Raw genomic sequence first — 20,474 nt, 5'->3', positions numbered from 1 at the left:
TGCATCGGCCCAAAGGCCAAACATTTGTGTGCCTCCCATGTCTGGTTACATTTTGTGAGATAAACAAAAGGGGGTGGGGGGTAAACACATAAAAATAATGAAATTATAATAGTTGCAGATTGAACATAATTGCATGAGCAAAACATTGTTAAAGATACGAGGACATGGCACAAACTGAACACAAAGAAATGCCAAGAAAGAGGTCATCAAAAAAAAATGCAAGACAACTGAACATTTCAAAATGTCATGGGTTCAAATAAGAAGTTTTATTGAGCTCAGGCATTCTGCGAGGCCAGCTTATGTTGATACCAGGGGACCTGACGCACTACATGAAGACGAGTGAAGATGGCGGATGTGTTAAGTGTTCTTCGTCAGTATAACATCCAGAAAAAAGAAATCGTCGCGAAAGGAGATGAAGTTATCTTTGGAGAATTCTCTTGGCCGAAAAATGTCAAGACCAACTACATAATCTGGGGGTATGTCAGCGCTCGGACTGTGTTATACTTGCCTCAGCAGGCCTGCCTTGTGACGGCGGAGGACTCGTTAGCTTTGAGATGCTAAAATGCTAACCTAACTCGTTGCTCCGCTTCAAACTTCAAACACCATTTATCTGCTTCGATTTAACACTTGCGTATAGGACAGGAATGCTTGGAGCCTCTTCACTACCGTTTGTGAATGAAAACTGTTTTGAGAAACTTTTTCTGTGATTTCTGAGAGACCGCAGAAGTTGCAGTTCTGATGTGATACTTGATTAGCGGTGTTAGCTCTTGGGTTGTGTTCCATGTAGTCGGAGGTTCAAGGGGAAACATTAATTTATTCCCCCTACTAAAGATCTGGCAAAAACTATCTTGTTATAGACACAGACTTTGCTCAAGTGTAGCAAATTTAACTTCAGACGAGTTGCATTTCAGCTCGTAGGATACCTTGATAACTCCGTGTTTATGTGACTCCAGAATCTTAGTTGCCCTTTTCAAATTCATTAACCTTCACTAAATCGTCTGCTTGTCGCTCCCTAATCAGTTTACATGTACAGATTCAATTTAGACGACTGTTTGTCTGTGTTTTTACCTCTAGTACTGGCAAAGAGGGGCAACCCAAAGAGTACTACACATTAGACTCGATCTTGTTCCTGCTCAACAATGTGCATCTGCCGCATTCATCGTACGTGCGACGAGCCGCAGTAAGTTACTAAACCTGAACATCACTGTTAATCTCTCCTGCACACCATGCTGCGGACCCTGAGGAAGTGTTTGGGTAACTCGATTGTGTTGTTTACAGACGGAGAACATCCCCGTTGTCAGAAGACCAGATCGAAAGGATTTGCTCTCTTATCTCAATGGGGAGAATCGTAAGTGTAATTGGTTTCCGATCATCATATAATAACCCGTATTGCTATCCCCACACAACATGTTTTGACTAGCCGAAGATATTTACACAGTTGTTTCCTGGGTTTTATGATCGCCTGAGTACCAAGATGGCATGTTTCATGAATGTGATTACCTGCTTTTGTCTATTTACAGCTACGTCAACAAGTATCGACAGAAGTGCACCTATAGAAATAGGTCTACAAAGGCCAACGCAAGGTAAGTTCATTAGTTTGTGTTGTGAACGTTCTATTTTCTCAGATTCTTTAATATCTCCGTACAGGTGAATAAAGATTAACAATCAAGTAAGAGAAGTTGGTTCAAGTCCATCAGTGTTGCACTGCTAAACATTATTTTTTATTTTTTTTTGCTTTTAGTCAAACGAGCAGCTGATGAAGTATCTTCTGAAGCCAAAAAGCCAAGGATCGAGGTAAAACGACCATGTTATAACTTCATGTCATCATAAATGGTATTCACAGTTGGTTACTCAGGTTTAAAGTCTGTGGTTTTCGATTGTGAACTGAAACAGTTCTGCGGGATGTCATTGTCACAGATGTATGACCGTAGACTGCATGAGATAATGTATAATAAATGTTATTACCACCCCCTCATTACACCACACAATGTGACTGATGCTACAATTTAAAGTGAATAAAAACGAATAGAAAACCGGCAGTAAATGACATGGTGGTGAAAACGGACTTCAATGCTGTGCCGAGATAATAGTTAGAAAATGTTGATACGGTTCAAGATTTCACCTTCTTGAAACTCTATTTCCATACCCAGCTTTTGCGCCGCGCCTCCAGGCTACTAAAACAGTTGCTGGATTCTGGGTTTTGCTTAATGTACTTATTTTTGGAGGCAAAACTGTAACGGGGTGTTTGACGGTCAAAAAAGGGATCAAGATTGAGATTAAATCATCTCAGGCTTTGACCTTCATTGATCAACTAGTTAATCAGTTCTTTCATATGCAAGGCCAGAGAAGCAGTGAAATAGTAAATGAAAGGTACAGTGTTGTGGGCAATGTCACTACGGAAGAGTTTTAGGGCCACTGAAGAAAAAAAAAATTCGGAGGCTAATAAAAATAAAAAAAACCTCTGTGGCCTCATAAAAAGTCAAAAATCAAATTCACGATTTTTTTTTTTCACGGTGGAAAAAAAAGTCCGTCCGTCCACATGCCAGCGCGTGTGACTGCTTCCTCAAAATGCATATCAGGCAGTTTAATGAAGTGATGAAAAGATGCTTCTGGACAGAATCTTGCTCATAAACACGATGCAGTTATCATCAGTATCAGGACGAGAAGAGACGGAGCAGCCTGCTGCCTTGTTCCGTCGCGGAAGTTCGTCGAGTACGAAGGACAAAGGCACGGATCCTGGGCTGCTTATTTGAATGTGTTCTTATTAATCAAGGAAATCCTGTGTAAAATCACATGTCCATAAGCAGTAAGCAACCCGATACGGTCAGAATTAAGGGATTTAATGTGAATTCACATCTATAGGCAAATGATGAGGGATGGATAGACGTCTCTCCGTGAAAAGAAAAAAAATCTCGAATTTGATTTTCGACTTTTTTTGAGGCCACGAAGGTTGTTGTTTTTTTTTTTTTAGCCTCCGAATTATTTTTTTTTTCTTCAGTGGCCCTAAAACTCTTCCGTAATGTCACTTATAGTATCGACACCAAATCTTTTCTGGGTGATGAAGAAACCTTTTTAGTCTTTGTGGATTTAGATGTGAAAGTACTAAGTATAATTGAGTTCCTTATGCAGTCAGAAGTGACTCAATAAGTGGATGATTGTTGTGTTTTTCTTCATAGCTTTGTAATGGTGTAAATGTTTTATTTTTAAGGATGAAGAACGAGTGCGTCTGGACAAGGAGCGTCTGGCCGCCCGTCTGGAGGGCCATAAAGAGGGAATTGTGCAGACTGACCAGATCAGGTAGAATGGATACCGGAGCTTTCACGTCCACTTGTCAAATTAATTGTAGTCCATTACAATGGCTCTTTCATACATTCAGCTTTACAGTGATGTGCTATATTTGAAGTGAAAACTATTCTGATAGTTGGTAGCAAAGCTGAACATTAAGTTTGTAAAAGATAGACCTTATCGATTAGATGTTTTATTGGATTGTCTTAGATTGAGCAGGAGCTCTTATCAAGATAAACCCTTATGGACACTATGATTAATGTGGTTTCACTGTCATGTTTCTATCGCACGTGCCATTTCCATCAAAGCAGATTCTAGTTTAAATGATTGTGCCATTTCTCCTCCAGGTCACTGTCTGAGGCCATGTCGGTGGAGAAAATTGCAGCCATCAAAGCCAAGATCATGGCCAAGAAACGTTCAACTATTAAAACTGACCTGGATGACGACATAACCCTGAAGCAGCGAAGCTTTGTAGACGCAGAAGTGGACGTCACCAGAGACATTGTCAGCCGGGAGCGGGTCTGGAGGACCAGGACAACCATCCTCCAGAGCACTGGGAAGGTCAGAGTCCACTTTAAACCAGGGCTTTCCAATCGCTCTGATCTCGCTCTGCAGTGATTGTCTTTGTTCTCCTTTACACTGAGCTCATTTCTCAAAGTACTGGATATGACCTCCAAATACGCACGTCATATTGGCTGCTGAGTTTAGAGGCTATGCAAATTGCAACGAGGAGCAAATCAAGTTTGCACAAATTGCTTTTCTAATTTTTCTATCATGACTGTGTATGGTTGGATTATGGCTGTGTATCTTTACTAGTCTTACCATTGGGTTACCGCGGTGCGTCACGATACACAACTATGTGTTACATCCTCAATTTTCTTTATAACTGCTCATTGTCAAGTTTTCCTATTCACAAATACAAGCAGTCAGATTAATATGAATTCTCCTTTTAATTTAGCTTAATGTTTAGTTTAACTTTTAATTTAACAGGAAGTTAGCCTGAACACAGCAGACACCAAGTGTACTTACAACATTAATACTAAGAGGCCATCAATTCAATGCCATGTATTTCATAAGAGAAAATTAACATAAATAGTCTAAATATAGAATTCAATTGTAAACTTGGGATGCATCAATACTTTTTTAGAAGGACGAGTACTAGAGTACTTATTAAATGCTATAAAGCCTCATTCATACTCCAAACGCAAACGATGTGCGGCAGCTGGACGTTGCCATACCACCTCAAACAGCCTTACAGATTACAATGAGATTATAAGTCTGGAAGCAACTGTTTTATTCTAACATACCTTATTAAACCAAGGCCAGAGTTGTTTGTGTTTTTTCAAAGCTGAGACTTTAGAGGGGTTGTTCCTCATCAACGATATGTAATAAGACATTAATAACCACTAGGGGGCAGCAGAAGTGTTTATTTTCTTTTCCATTATGAGGGTTTATTAAGCTGCTGATAGATGTGGTAAATTTAAAGCTATTAGTTGATGTCAGATTTGTTGGGCCTTCAAGCAGAACCATGTTGAGGATTTTCATTAATAAAATAGGGCCAGCTTGTGAAACCATCTACATCGTTGCAATTTCTTTCAAGAACTTTATTTTTGTTCATTATGGATTTAGGAAGCAATATATCCTCTAAAGCTGAACACATTTAGACACACTGTTTGTGGACGTCTTGTAAAAACATTGATGAATTGGAATTCATCATCCATTGCTATTTTCTCGTCAGGAGTTCCCACGGGGCGTCAACGTCTTCAAGTATGTTGAAGTTGTTATGTGTTGTTGCAGAACTTCTCCAAGAACATCTTTGCCATCCTCCAGTCAGTAAAAGCCAGAGAAGAAGGCCGAGCGCCGGAACAGAGACCTGCACAGAACACCACTCAAGTGGTAAAATGACTTGTTTTGTTTGTTGCAAAGTCTTCATGTTGTTTCAGAGAAATTGCTGTTGGTTGGCATTTCCTTTATAAGCGATTATAATGTATATTGTATTTCTGTAACTTATAACTATAATGTAAACATCAGAACGCCGTTGTCAGTCAGACCATCATGTGATCGCCAAATATTGAACCAATAGAAGCTAGTGAGTTGTGACCATTAATGCACTCAAACTTGAAATCTTTCAGTGATGCAGTTCTAAATTGTTTTCCATGTCTGCAGGACCCGTCCCTAAGGAACAAGCAGCCCGTCCCAGCCGCCTACAACAGATACGATCAGGAGCGATTCAAAGGGAAAGAGGGTGAGTTTTGTGTGTGGCTGAGAGGATCTGCATTTTCATCCAAAAATCAATCATCCAGATCACTTGCCTGTGTGCTCGGGTTTTATTAACACAGCAGTTGCCACATTTAGACTCCAGGAAATGAGAACACATGTGGAAGCCTCCAACAACACATAGAAAGTCTACACAGCAGCATGACTCTGATCACTCATGTATCACTTGGATGTTGGTACTGGTGTATTAATTCTGCGTGTCTATTGTGATCATTGCAACCATCTCATTCCATCTATGTAGGCTATAAGGTTCTCTGTGAATCCCAATACCTGCAGATTTTCTGTGCTTCATGGGGGGCATGGTATTAAAAAAATAATAGATTCAAATGTTGCTTGATAAGAAATGTTGATGGACTCTTTTTTTTTTTTTTTTTTTTTTTTTTGGACTCATTGATAAAAAACAGATGTCTTTCAATTTAGCAATCTTTGTTTTTAGAGTGCGTGAATCCACTACTGATTCAGTCATCACTGGTCAATAATAAATCTGATTGATGATACTTTCAAATTAAAGTGGAAGATCATGACCGATTCATCCACTATCTTTCTATTGACAAGTCTCATAGAAACCGATTGGATGAATGAACAGTGTAATCTTACTGTGGGTTTGGGATGAATTATGCATATTCTTTACATATCTAACAATTTTTTTCTCAATGTCATTCGGTGTTCCCCCTTTAGTAACCTATCTGAATATAAGAGTGTCTGTTCTGGTTCTTTGCACCTATATATACAGATATTATGTCGGAACAAGCCAATACAATACAAAATGTAAAAACCTGTGTTGACTGAAGTGATAACTGTGGATAAACACAGTCTATGGGAGTTGTATTTACTTGTACTTGTATTCCAGCAGTAACTCTTTGTACTTTGCCTTTTTGTAGAAACGGAGGGTTTCAAGATCGATACCATGGGCACGTACCACGGCATGACCCTGAAGTCTGTGACGGTAAGAGCGAAGCTCGGCTCCGGCTTTCTCCTCGTGTTACAAGACGTCAGACGCTTGATTACCATGTCACAGCATCAGTTGGCCTTCACACTTTCCGGGATATTTATACGAGGATAAAAGAAACACATTTTTTAGTTTAGAAAGTTTTCTCTGAGAGATGTATTTAGAAGGATTTAAATGACACACATTTGGGATCTCTACTTTTGTGGACAGGATTCATCACTTTCTCATCAGACAAACTCTGTTTTCAGATTAAATATCGTTTATTACAAAAAAAAAGTTGCACCACACTAAAACACTGCTCTTTTTCCCCCAAAATAGAATTGTGTACATAAGCCGTCCAGTGGCATCACTCAGACATAAAAACATCTTTTATATCTTGTATAAAATATGCCGTAACTCCAGAGCACAACATCGATGCAGGTTTTGCATTGTTCCTTTATCAATGAAATGTGGATTTCTCGCTTGATGACGAGACGAAAACAGCTGATATATTGGATGTGATTTGTAATTTTACAGTAATTCAGGTGTTTTCTGTTACTGAGCTGGTTTCTCTCCGGCCACCCTGTTGGAATGGATCCTGCCCGCTCTCTCTTTGAACGTGTTGATACAGGCGTTGCGCTTGTTGCTCTGAAGGTGATGCCAGTATTTAAGTAGTTCGTTGGGGTGAAAGCCGTGCGATGTTATGAGATGGTTGTACTTGCAGCTGGAGTAAGACACCCGCCAGTGGTTGAATAGAAACTCGTTGGGCGGAGGCGTCGGCTCGATTCTCAGTTTGGCCAGACATATTCCCACGTACACGTCCTCCAGGTGCAGGTAGCGAATACTAAGAGATACTTGATATATCTTTCTGGCGACGTCTCCAGATAAGACGTAACCAGTCCCAGAGCAGAATGTGGGGTAGATTTCACTGGGGTAAAGCTCCGGGGGCATGTACCACTTGCTGTTTTTATTTCGATTGGGTGCAAAGCCTCTCATATTATTGCCTGTGAAGTAGTTCTTCTTAGGCTTGAGTTCGGGCCTGAGCAGCTTATAAACGAGGTACTCTGTGTTGACGAACATGTCGCTGTCAGTTTTCATGACATAGCCGGCCTGGGGGCAGTACATGGCCACCCAGTTCATTCCCATCAATGTCTTAATGGTAAGGTTTTTGTACGTGTCCAGAAAGTCTTGTTGAATGATATCACGATGCCTGCGGCTCTCCGCTTGCAGCGTCCTTTGTTGCAGAAGCCCGAGCTCTCCTTCGTTTCTGCCCAGCAGAAAGAGCCGAATGAATCCGTGAGCCGGGGCGACACTCTCGTTGCCCCACGTCTGCCGAATGGCATTCCTCTCCTCCACCTGCCGAGCCTCTGTAGCAATCAGCAGCACCAGAAACGGAGCGGCTTTGTTCTCTGCACATTTGTCTGGTTCATTAATGACGTATGGAAAAGGTCCGTCGGTTAAGGAGCCGCCGGCGTCTCCGTCAGCCTGACTGGTATTCGCCAGAGTGTGGTCAAAACTCAGGTCTCCCAGTTGGAAGGAGACATCCTGCTTCTCATGGGAGCTTACGTTGACGTCGGCCTTATATGTCGGCTGGGGAATTATCACAAACCTCCAGGCTGAGTGTTTGCCACTCGTATTCCATTTGGCTCTGGCGTTCTGAAGCCCCACGCCTCCATACACTACAGGGTGACCTCTCCACCACGGCATCCCAGTGAACCGAGGTAGCCACACCTGGTGCACCAGAAACACCAACATGCCCAGCAATGACAGTATATAAATGAGTTTAGCTGTGTGTGTACAGCAGTGACGTCGTCTCCACTGCATGGTCCAGCTGGCCAGCGTTGATTCACCTCGGTGCTTGTTGCTTCAGCAGCTTGGACTCGGTGACGTTTTCATATACGTGACGCTCTTTTCGAAGGTCCAGCGATTGCCTAGAAAAAGTCAATAAAGCAAATATAGAATCTCACGTAATGCAAAGCGATGTGTTGACGTTACCGTCGCTGTAACAGTTCACACAATCAAATCGCCTGGAGTTTATGGTAAATTTGCTCCAAATAGAAATGTTTTCTTCTAAATCTGTGTTGACTGTTAAATCTGTTTGTAAACAAACAGTTTTTAAGTTTATTGCTTAAAGTGTGTGAGCATGTTTGTGATTCTTATCATTGGCATCTTGGTCTTATGTAACACATATTTTTGTGTTGAAATTAAATGCCTTGGCTTTGTATTGATATATATTTTTTATCTATTTATTATTAATGTGACACTCATCGCCACCTTTGAAATAAAAATCACTCTTCAAATAATCTTGTGATGTTTGTAAGAGAATTGTTTTGTATATTTTTGCGTCAACAAACTCTTCATCTTCCTCAACTTGAGATTCCTTTTCACCCTTGGGTGGAGCTTGTTCTTTTTCTTTTTCCTTTTTTAACGAATTACACAGTCTCCTCCTGAAGTATCCTGACAAGACAAAGAGTGGTTTGTCAGAGCAGAAGGAGCTGATGGCTTTCATGCATGCATCAGCAGAAACAGAAATAAGTCTTTCCTTTGAAAGAGGCACACCCACCGCATCCTGTCAACACAGTCCGTAATGATTAGTATTTACTGTGTAACCTGTCCCTTAGAAGCACATATTTAAGTCCTCACATCAAAAACGTACCCATTTTGATGGCAGCACTTGTCCTTTTCTGGCCTCCATCGTTTCACTCGCACTGTGTTCCTCTCCAGGCTTTGCGGCTCATATTCTCTCTCATTTCCCTTGAAACACGTTACAAATCACCTTCAGCTTTTCTTTTCTTTTTTTCCTCTCTCTTCCATGAGAAGAAATGGGTTTTTTATTATTGGTCCATAATTCCGAGTGGGGCGCGATCAGGGCTTGCTACAACATGCATGCAGAAGTGCTGTGCGCACATGCATGGGCAGAACATGTGTCGGAGCTCCGGCGTTGCAGTGTCTCCCTCTGCCTTGGTGCATCGTCCCCAGAGGTTTGAGTCCAACAGTGCTGCAGCTGCTGCTGCTGTTTGGTCTGGCCAACGGGAGAGGAGAGTTGTTAGTGGACAGTCAGCGATTAGCTGGGTCCTTTCCCTGTCCTTGTTGTTATGCAGCGTATATCAGAGCAGCATGTCTGAATCATGCCTGAAATGTCCCTGTTAAGCGTTTCTTCTCGTCTTCATGCCGATCCGTGTTTCCGCCCGCTCGTATGTCGCCTCCCCTCCCCTCGACGTGCATCTCTGTCCTTTTTTCTGGTCATTTTCCTCTTCTCGCCCTTCTCGTTCAGCAGCCCGTCACGCTCCTCTCCCCTCCGCCGCTGTGCCGCCTGTGAGAGGACGAGAGCTATGAGGGCGGCGGGGGAGGAGGAGGAGGAGGATGAACGGAAGGTAGCAGTCTGAGTTGTGTGTTCGTTCGGAGAGGCAGCTCGGAGCTTGGTGGCATTACGCTCTCCCACCACGTCACGCCGTCTCTGCTGCTGTTGCTGCCTGCTCGGTTAAGGGGGAGGGGGGTTGGGCTACTGACCTATTTGTATTCACACCCACTCTCCAGAAAGAGGAATAAAGCATTATCTCAATTTGGCATGCTGTGAGGTTGGGGAAGAACGGTGAGAAGCCTTTGTGTCGGCACTTCCCCAAGTCTTGGATTTCTTATTGATGCTGAAAGACGACTTATATGTTCTTACTTGAGCAATGATTGATGTTGCCGCTCAAAGCCCTAATGTTGGGAGTCTGATGTGGCCCCTGGGGCAGATAATGATTGAAACATTGTCTCAGTCAAGCTCATTCAGGCATGTTGTTTTGCAGCATTTTTAATTGTTTCTTTATTCCAGCAACAATACATTTTTTTTCATGAAGGTTAAGGCCAGAAGAGCAGCACCTGTCTGTCTGAGTTTTTAAGCGCAGACATGATACCTGCAGCCGGACTCTGGCCTGAGCCTTTTCTTTCTCGAGTTACTATTATATTATATTACATGCAGGGACGTCCAGAACAAAAGCTGACACAGGGTGGATGGTGGTTTGTCCTGGTCAGGTTGCCAAAAAAGAACAAAACACGGGGGGTTATATTTGTTGGGCAGTATCCACATTTTGATGCATTTAAACACGAAAAAACGCATCAAAACATGGAGAATATTTGGGAATACACTGTCCTCTGACTTTTGTTAATAATTCGGCAAACTGTCCCCACCCCAAAAAAATTCAAAGTCAAAGCGGCTGGGATTTTGGTGAAAAACTAAAAGTTGAGGGGATACTCTGGGATCTACTCACAATTTCATCTGAAATGTTTTCAAGCTACTTCTGCTCTTGCCTAGTTGAGGGCAAATCAGGCTGAATGTGGCTGTTATGAGGTTCACATCCTGCAATAAGGTTAAATGTGTCTAGCCCAGGGGTCGGCAACCTTCAGCACTCAAGGAGCCTTTTGAACCCGTTTATAAAAAAAAAAAAAAAAAAAACATTCCACAAGAGAGTAGAGGAGAGAGAGGCAGCGGCGGCTCCTTTCCACCCGACAAGCTTCGGACCCACCAAGAATAGATCAGAAGTTGCCGCCGTCTGTGGCAGTGAGCTTGAAGAAGTGAAGGATCTTCATCAGCAACGTTCCGCCACACGTCTGCTGATTGGTAGTGACGATCGTCACTCTCGACAACAGCAATGTTTAAGTATCCCATCGGTCGCAAACCCTCCCGCTATTGTTTATATACTCCACTCTGCGCACACTGGTTGTTTTGTTAACTGGGTTTATTGAAATGTCGGTGCGCTCCACAGCTTCGCGGTCTTTCAAGGAGGTGCAGACGCTCCTCTCGGTACCGGGAGAGGAGGAGATTCAGCAGGAGCTGGACGCTGCTGCTCACAATGAGAAAGCTTTCCAAGCTGTGTCACAGAGAATGGAGGCCCGCGGCTTTTCTCGGACAGCTGCAGAGCTCCAGCCGCGGCTTCCGCGTTGGTCCTGCAACTACTGTTGCGTAATGACGTTGCAAACCTTCGTCGTTATGCGGCGTTCACATCCCCGCCTACATTTTAATGCGCCCTCTGTTTTGGGACCTGCGCGACAGAGTTGAGTCCGGGTGCGCTTTGACTTACCATCCCGGCCCGCCCTGCTCCGGCACGTTTTGTGCAGTGGGACCGCGGCTGGAGGAGCCGCAGCAGAGTCGCTGGTGGCCGACCCTTCGTCTAGCACACTTGAAGAAGACGAGTTTTTGAATGTTCACACTGATGCCACACTCACAAATTGGGTGCAGATGTCAGTGATTGTTTTACAATCCGATATTACCTTGTGTATCACTGGCTGTTTTTGTGTAAAAGTCTTTCACCCTTCACTCTCAGAGTCTCGTGTTCTCCGTGCCAGTCGTCTGATGGAAAGGTCACTGGCAAACCCACTCACTGCGCTGGACAATGATCTGCTCTATCCACACTTTGATGAAGTCACTCATTTGTTTGCTGGCTTTGTTGCTGGAGACTCGGCACGGAAATGTCCACTTATTGCTTTTTGATTGTGATCTGGTTCACCTAAAGGCCAAGAATTTCACTCCGCTGAAGTTTGATATGAAATTAGTACAATAAGCTGTTTTCTTGTGTCTTGGCTGATATTGCAAATTGTTTATGGTTGAAAATATTGTGTCTTGTCTTCACCAGCATTCTGAAGTTTGATTTTGATTTTACAGATAAAAATGTAGTGCTCAAATGTCATCGGAATATTTGTCTTTTATTTATGTAACACCAGCACATTTAGGATTTTACTCATTTGATTATATGAAATGTGCTGAGGCTGCTCCTGGCTCTGTAACAATTACAGATAGTTTTCTAGATTAGATAAACTGTCAAAAAGCATCTTTGTTTGAAACGTGACCAAACAGGAGGGTTTAACAGACACAAAAATATGACGGTTTAAAGTCAAACTTGGAAGTGTCGTTATTCTAATCAGTTTGCGATGAGCGATAAACTACTGCAGATACTTGCCCACCAGAGTTATTTTTAGCGTGCGAGCTGCAGATAGGTGATTTATCTGTCACGAACAATGATTCTGCAGCGCTGCTGATAGACTCGGCCCTGCTGCGGCTGGAGGGAGAAGACTTTCAAGTTGCAGTCGGTAATCTGCAGGGAATAGTTTGTTTCATTTTCCATCGTGGTGGAAGTGCTGGGATGGTGCAGATATTATCTCCTGTTGGCAGCTTTGGAGCAGAGCTGTCGTCTGAGCAGGGAGAGCTCGCGGCATCAGCGGCGATTTAGAAGAAATGTGATTTGTTTTCACTGATGAAACATGCGTTTGAATAATTTATTCAAAAGGCTTCTTGAGCACAATAGAAGCTGCTTAAATGAGTCAACAATGTGTTTATTATCCTCTCAACTCTGTCAGTAATATCAGGATCATCATTTTCATTGGGTTTTTCCCCACTAATGCCATCGGCTTGTTTCATTTTAAAGAAATCCACAAAGCTGAATATGAACTTTCGTGAAACATCTTGAGTGCTGCAAGGTGGACGTGATACGTCGTCGCTCTCTGTCAGAGACACGGCGGAAATCTAACAGTTCAGATGCTTTTCTATAGATCGGAGTTTTTATCGTTACCCTCTGGTCCTGTCTGAAAGTCGTGACAGGAACAATAGTTGGACCAGCGAATCAGAAGTTCGGTGCCAGGAATAGTTCCAGCTCACTGGATGCTGAAGGAACTTGACAGATGTTTCCTGGTTACAAACTGTTTCAGAGAAACGTTCAGCACACATGTGCCTTCATGTCAAGTGTTCCTCTGTGGTTTAATTCCGTTTAGTTTTATTCTATTGATAAAAGAAATATAGCTTCTTTTTTTTTTTTTTTTTAATATATCAATGTATCTCAGACGTAAAGTCCACTTTCAGTGTTTTTTCAGCGACAAGGAAAACTAATCCATCGTACATATTTTCCTTTTCTTACTTTTTTGCGGGGCCGGTCAATTATTTTTTGCTCCTTTTGCTGTTGGTTCAGATGAGCTGCAGCCTGTGAAAATGACACTGTATGAAGAATTACTGCTTGACCTGTGACCGCATGTGGGGGGGGGGGGGGGGGGCTGTGAACCCCCCCTTCCTCCTCCTCTTCCGCTATACACACACACACACACTTTCTTCTCAGGGAATCAATAGTGAGCAGCCATGTTTTCCTCAGAGAGTTGTATTAATGTGAAAAACGGGTCTCAGCCTATAAATAGAACTATTCCCTTTTCCCAGACCTCAATTACCTTCTTAGTCTCTTTTTTTTCTTTTGTTTATTTATTTTCTGGGACTGATCTTGAATAATAATTTTTTTTTTTCCGATGACAACTATCAGGATAGAACCGATTATCATAAAAGCAACGGCTCTCAAGTTGATTTTACAAGTGAGACGGCATATTAAAAAAAAAAGAAGAAGAAAAAGGACTCAAAGGGAGACAAAAAGTTAGTAGAATATGTATTTATATCCAGATCATTAAAATCAGCATAACTTTGGGTTTTGCAGCTGCATCTTTTCAATATTAATAAAAAAAAAGAGAGAGAGCGAGAGATCAGCATCAATTGCTGCTTGACCTTCATGTGCTGCTGTGTTTTCCAGGAAGGAGCATCGGCTCGGAAAGCCCAGACCCCGGCCATGCAGCCGGTCCCACGCCCAGGTCAGTCTACCTATTAACGTTGGCTCTCGGAGTTCGGTGAGGAAGGGTCACAGAAGCGCTCCTTGTAGACTGTGTGCGGTTTCACCAAACAGAAAAAGGCTTTGCGATGCCTCAGATCACATGCTTCTCCGTTTGCTTTTCTGGAGCGCGTGAGTCATGAAATGTTGTACGCTCTTCCATGTTGGGAGGACGCCGCCGTTGCTCCACAGAATTTAATATTGTGTTACTAAAGAAAAACAGCTGCTGGCACACACGCTTCCCTGAGAGCATTAATTAATAAAGAATGGAGCCTGTTCGGTGTGGCGTTCGTAGGCACAGCCTTAAAATGTACAAAAAATCATTTAGTAGTTCCTAGAATTCACTTTTACTTTCATGCTGCGCAGTATCCTGTATCCACCAGCTCAGAGCATCCATGGTAGATTATTATTGCTCCAGGGGTCACTGTGTAACTAGATTAGTTACAATGCTTTATAAAACAAAGGCAGACAGTGTCTCTGCTCACACAAAATAAACCCCCCAAATTATAAATCTTGAGTTATTTAAAATGTTTTCCCCCAACAAACAGAACATGTGATTCGTCCTCCGCTACCGTGTTCTCTCAGGGATTAAATCAAACTACTGCATCAAAGCCAAAAAGCAGATTTTGTTTCCCCGTCACTGTGAGTCTGGAAGAGGAGCAAGAGATTCAGAGCAGCCATAATATCTTCAGCGTGTCGAGGCCAACTATTTATTATTCATCATATAGTTGGATGTTGTTGCAGCAGCATTAATGAGCGCGTCTGTTTGGTGATCCTGTTGAGACGCAATGAAAATCATTGTTTATTCACTTAGAAGCAGCGACTGCAGCATTTATTTATCCGATTTCTTATTTGTTCCCTTCAGTCTCACAAGCCAGACCGCCCCCAAATCAGAAGAAAGGTACGTCACTTTCAGTCACCGTGTTGTTGACGCCGGTACCAATGATGTAATTATCTAGGCCTTGTCCTGCCCTGCCACTCAGTCACGAGAGCGCTCACCTGGCAATCTGCTTCCTCTCCGCAGGATCCCGGACGCCCATCGTCATCATCCCTGCTGCCACCACCTCGCTCATCACAATGCTCAACGCTAAAGACCTCCTGCAGGATCTCAAGTACGCTCGTTCTACTCAAATGCTTTCTAATCGGCCCTTTATTACACTTTCCTGCTTTGTATTTCTACATATTATTGTTCTAATAAGTCAGGAGACGTCTGCTCTGCGAGGAGAGACTCGGGATCATTTTCATACAGAACTGAGCTTGTGTTGCTCTTTGTTTTTTATGCCGTGTCGGCCGCTCTGCTTTACCCGATCCACTGAGACCTGAGGCGGCGTTTATCCCGTTAATGTTAATTCACTTTAACGCTGGACGTGACACGCTCTCACCTTTCTGCACATTAATGTGTACAAAACCCAGGGAGGCTTTCTCAACAAGCTCACCGCAGTTTCTCAACAAACTGCGGTCAGTTGAATAACTTTAAATAACTTTGCTCGGTATGACTCAAGCCTGCAACGGTCACGTAAGTTTGCTGTTTGCATTTCGACAGTTGAGGTTTCCTGCACCCTGAAATACAGCTTGTAATGTGAACAACAACTGGTGTGCTGGTTACGACTGCGTGTTCGTGTTCGGCTGTGGAGCAACAGCAGTGTAACTTATAAGTCATATCTAGTCACATCGTTGTTTGTCCTACTACGTAGTTCTTCCACCCTCGTATCAGCACAAAGCTCTGCAGTGAGCGATGCTGCTCACCTTTAAAGTCGCCATTGTTGTTACTGCATTGATGCCACAAAGAACTGCTGTCACTTCGTTATTGCGGTTCAATTTTAAAGTTTTTGGAACATGAGGGACGGCAGGAAGTTTAACAAAGGTTAAACGGGAAGAAACTGCGTGTGCCCGGCTGCAGGTTCGTCACATCAGAAGAGAAGAAGAAGCAGGGCATCCCTCGGGACAACGAGGTTCTGCTTCAGAGGCGCAAAGACCAGATCCAGCCCGGCGGCGCCACGCTGAGCGTCACCGTGCCGTACCGCATCATCGACCAGCCGCTCAAACTGGCGCCACAGGACTGGTGAGCACAGCCGGAGTTCACCACCCATCATGAGCCTTAACGTGGACGGGAACCATCAACACTCTCACACAGGAATGCGCGACGCTATCGGCATGTTGGTATCTGCCGATAAACACAAAAATATATTTCCATTTTTTTCACATGGAAAAGCACCGCTTTCCTTCAACCGCCACACTGACAGAGCAGAGCAGCGTGTGACGTCCGTCGACTCACTGCGGGAGGAACCGAGCTCGCCGTGCGCTGCACACACACACACACACACACACACACACACACACACACACACGCTCCAGCTCGCTGTTAATGAGTGTATCGGTTCTACTTCAATCATGCGTCGCGTGCAGCACGGCTCCGAGCACCTGATTGGACAAACGCGTCGACTCGGGTGCCGCTGGCCCCCGGAGTTCAAACCAATCCAACATGGCGGCTCCAGATTACATCGGCAAAATTGAGTTCTGATATCATCAGATAACGGCGCATATCTAATATCGTGGGTCCCTACTCTCAAGGCATAAAGATCTCTCTATGGATTTAATGTTCAGAGAAAGATCCAGTTTAAAAACAGGTGTCGTAGGGTGAGTCAGCTTTAAACGAGCACAGTGGTCCAACTCTGACACCAACATCTGAGTCATCTCACGGTCATGACAGTACAGTTGGTACACCATAGAACAGTTTCTGTTCTCCTTGTTGGCGGTCATGATTTTGAAGGCGTTTTGAGCTGAGACTTCAGTGAATCGTTGTGTTCGAAGCAAGAATTCCGTCTAAATACTGAATAATTTACAGTATTTTTCCCGGCTGTAAATGCATAACTGTGTCTTGACGACACACAAAGAAGTGAGCTGTGCCAAGTTTAACCATATGAACCTAAACTGACCCCGAACAGGGTGAACAGTTCTGTTGTTGTCACACATTAAAGCGCTCAGCTGTTCGGTCTTTAGCTTACAAGTCTAAGTGTAATTCTGTCCTCTGTCACTGTTTGTTGATTTTTGTCATAACAACATAATAAAAAGTAGCTTCTCGCAAAGATCATCATGACGAGTTTTCACCCCCCCCCTCCCGCCTTTTGTCGTTGATTCGTGCAGGGACCGAGTGGTGGCCGTGTTCGTGCAGGGTCCCGCCTGGCAGTTCAAAGGCTGGCCGTGGCTGCTGCCCGACGGCTCTCCTGTCGACATTTTCGCTAAAAGTGAGTCACAGAAGCGAACAGGAAGCATCGTCACTGTCAGAAGGCGTCAAGCTCACGGGTGTCTGGAGTCCCGAAATAGCAACTATTCTCACATGTTTTAAATTCAGTGAAGAGGAAAACATGCTGCATGATGCTCAATGTGTTAAATCATCATGTGATTGAACAGAGAAAATATTTTTCTCCATTTGTCAAAATAATTTTTTATTTTTTTTTTTTTTTTTAATTTAATTCTTGGGAAAATCTATTTATTCCACATAAACCCTGGTGATTTATTTCCTCTAGTTCAAAATGTCAAACTGAAGAAGAAATGAGAATCATCATCAAAATGTGCAGCAATGATCAGACAAATATCTAAAACGATAGAATCCTTCTTTGGTCCAACGTCCCTGACGAAATAAATCTGAGTGCATCATTCTCCTCCAGTCCGAGCCTTTCATTTGAAGTATGACGAGGCAAAGACGGACCCCAACGTGCAGAAGTGGGACGTGACCGTCCTGGAACTGAGTCGCCACAGACGCCATCTGGATCGGCCCGTCTTCCTGCGCTTCTGGGAAACCCTCGACAGGTACTTCTCCATCCGCACGCCACGTCTGTTCTTTGTTGCGTAATCCCTCAACGTCTTTTGGCGCGGCTCACCCGTCCACTCCTCCCTTCTTGCCTTTCAGATATATGGTGAAACACAAATCACACCTCAGGTTCTGAGCCCAGATCGCAGCGTCCACAAGCAAAAAAAAAAAAAAAAAACCCAGTTTTTTATTTTTGCTCCGGTCGGTCCTCCTTGATCCGAGCTGCCAAACCACCTGCCAACGTGGCGGCCATCGTTGGCAGAGGGAGGACGGCTGACCACAGCGGAGGGGCTCCTCCATCACTCCACCGTGAGGGGCTCCAGACGAGCCTGCTGGATTTATTTCTCTGGATGTCGGAGAAACGGTTTGGGGGATTTTTTTGTGTGTTTGTTGTAATTGTTTTCTAATGTTTTCATGTAGGTAAACAGAAAAACCAAATTATGTTTTATATTAAAAAAAAAAAAAAAAAGAAACGACAGACTGGATCAATTCAAATAGGAGATTATGTTTGGACTGAGAGGTGGTTTGCGTTGTTCTGTGGGGGAAAAAACAAGTAAAAGTAAGTAAAAACAGAGCAACCACTGACTTCCTGTTCGCTCTTCTATTTTGGGTGTCTGTGGTTTGAATGTACATAGACAATAAAATCTGTGAGAGCCGCATCTCTTCGATCGAACCCGCAGATAAGTGATTTGTTAATATAACCTGATCTGCTTTGGCTCAGGCAAGCGGTTGAAGCTTCGGTCACTTTTATCGGCACACCTCCGGGTCATGCAATGACCCCATTCAGGTTTTTTTTCTTTTTCTTCTTTGTTGGTGTTGTGCTAGACGAGAGAAACGATGGAAAGTATTGCTTTAAGTCATCACATAAAAATAGACAATAAAGCCTCTGAGAAACAAACGCTGTCGTGTCTCTTTTCCCAGAAATGTGAGCCATGTCTATTAAAAATCCCATCTTCACCAGGTGTCCTGCTCTTCGGGAATCTGACTTGACTGGAAGTGTGTTATTGATTGCAGTACTGAGCGGTGGGAGTGTCATGTCACGGGGACGGGGCCTCCTCGCCGCAGCAGGAGCAGAGCCCTTCAGAGCCAAATACTTAATGATGAAGATGGAAGTTGTCCTGGTTAGTAGGAAATCTATGACGACAAAAAATGCAACGTTCAGAACTGCCTTCATTGCACCCGACGCAGCACTGGCTTGATTCCCAGGGATGTTGTCCCATATTGATACCGTCATCCTGTCCTGATATTATGTGTGGAGATGTCTGATATTTCTGATAAAGTAGTTGTCCTGTGATGAATATCTGATTACGGAGTTGTTCAATTGTAGCTATGGTACTTCATTGGCGGAAGATGCTCTAATCTGGTTATTGGTTAAAAAAAACAAAATACAGAATTTTGACCTGATCAGCAGAAGAAACAACAATCAAGGTGAGACCAACTCATGAAAGAATAACCATTAAGGTAACTACCTCCGTGTTAGTGCTTTAACAGGAAGCCTGTGTTGTGCTCATTAATGGTGTTCCCGGGGCAGGAAGGCACTTCATTTCAGTGTGCTCCTGTCTCCGCCTCCCCACAGAGCCTCATGGATCCACTGTGACCGTCCCTCAGGGAGGACGCCGACGGCTCTCCCGCCAGCTGCCACATGAGCTGGTGGTCCCAGACCTTCACAGCTGTATCACATGACCAGAGGCCACAACACACATCTGAAAGACCCCCCTCTTCACATCCAATTGCCCTCCCAGTGTGAGGAGGCAGGGAGCGTGGAGAGGGTAATAGCCACTTATTAGAATAAATATTAATCTCCTCTCCCGGAGGCCAAAAGACAGACTCTCCTATTCTGCTGAGCAAAGATTAGTGGAGAAGAAAAGCATTCAAAGTCCAAAATGAAGACTCCTGAAGCTCCATCTTGACTGTTTGCTGTGAGCTGAAGATGAGCTCTGCTTGTGGTGGAAAATACAGCTCGTTATGTATCTATCCCCACTATTTGACAGTGAACGTTGACTTTTTAGCAGAAAGCTTTAGACTTGGCTGTCTAAGCTTTAAAACCCCCAGTAATTATTTTTCCAGCTGTATTGGCACATGAGGCCTGCAGGGTGGGATCCCCAAATGAAGAGTAACGAGCATCTTATCAGCACAGCTCAGGAAACACTGGCTGATTACTTTAAAGGCTCTGCGTGAGGAAGCAAAATCACTTGCACAGTTGTGGTTTAGAGCCTCAGGGAAACACATTTATTAACCTTGAATTTAAAATAGAGCCCAACTGTGCCTTCATGTATCGTGTCATCTTGATTTACAAACAAATGTGAGATTTGTTCCCTTTCCCCTGTGTCTTTCATCACGCCGCATCTTCTTCAGATGTGATCCTTCCAGTGTGAGAAGAACATCCAGGAGGAGGGAAGGTGTGGGTGGTACTCCCTTCCAGTGCAGTTTGCACGTTCTGCCTGAGGGTTGTGACGCTGTTACGCCTGTGAAGGATTCACGTGAACGATAACTCATCTTGACATTTCTGCTTTGGTGCTTTCAATTCGCACCACAAGTCCTTTTGTTGCCAGTCTAA

The 20,474-nt window shown here is 43.6% G+C and overlaps 2 protein-coding genes across 2 annotated transcripts; one reads left to right on the top strand and one right to left on the bottom strand.

Moving 5' to 3' along the window:
- The first annotated feature begins 319 nt into the window (after positions 1-319).
- Positions 320-18,808, top strand: cdc73 (cell division cycle 73, Paf1/RNA polymerase II complex component, homolog). The gene is made up of 17 exons (XM_080483098.1): positions 320-476; positions 1,075-1,180; positions 1,279-1,348; positions 1,521-1,583; positions 1,742-1,794; positions 3,209-3,297; positions 3,633-3,846; positions 5,083-5,181; positions 5,452-5,530; positions 6,444-6,508; positions 14,032-14,089; positions 14,972-15,007; positions 15,131-15,218; positions 16,007-16,168; positions 17,251-17,351; positions 17,775-17,916; positions 18,017-18,808. Exons 1-17 carry the CDS (start codon positions 346-348, stop codon positions 18,051-18,053), a joined length of 1,593 nt encoding a protein of 530 aa, XP_080339224.1. The 5' UTR covers positions 320-345; the 3' UTR covers positions 18,054-18,808.
- Positions 5,946-9,949, bottom strand: LOC308121725 (beta-1,3-galactosyltransferase 2-like). Its single transcript, XM_080483152.1, has 2 exons — positions 9,147-9,949; positions 5,946-8,421 (listed from the first exon to the last, which is right to left on the bottom strand). Exon 2 carries the CDS (start codon positions 8,312-8,314, stop codon positions 7,046-7,048), a length of 1,269 nt encoding a protein of 422 aa, XP_080339278.1. The 5' UTR covers positions 8,315-8,421; positions 9,147-9,949; the 3' UTR covers positions 5,946-7,045.
- Positions 18,809-20,474: the final 1,666 nt, after the last annotated feature.

Source organism: Lipophrys pholis, assembly GCF_963383615.2.
Source record: "Lipophrys pholis genome assembly, chromosome: 1".
Taxonomy (NCBI): domain Eukaryota; kingdom Metazoa; phylum Chordata; class Actinopteri; order Blenniiformes; family Blenniidae; genus Lipophrys; species Lipophrys pholis.
This window is presented reverse-complemented; position numbering and strand designations above follow the sequence as displayed.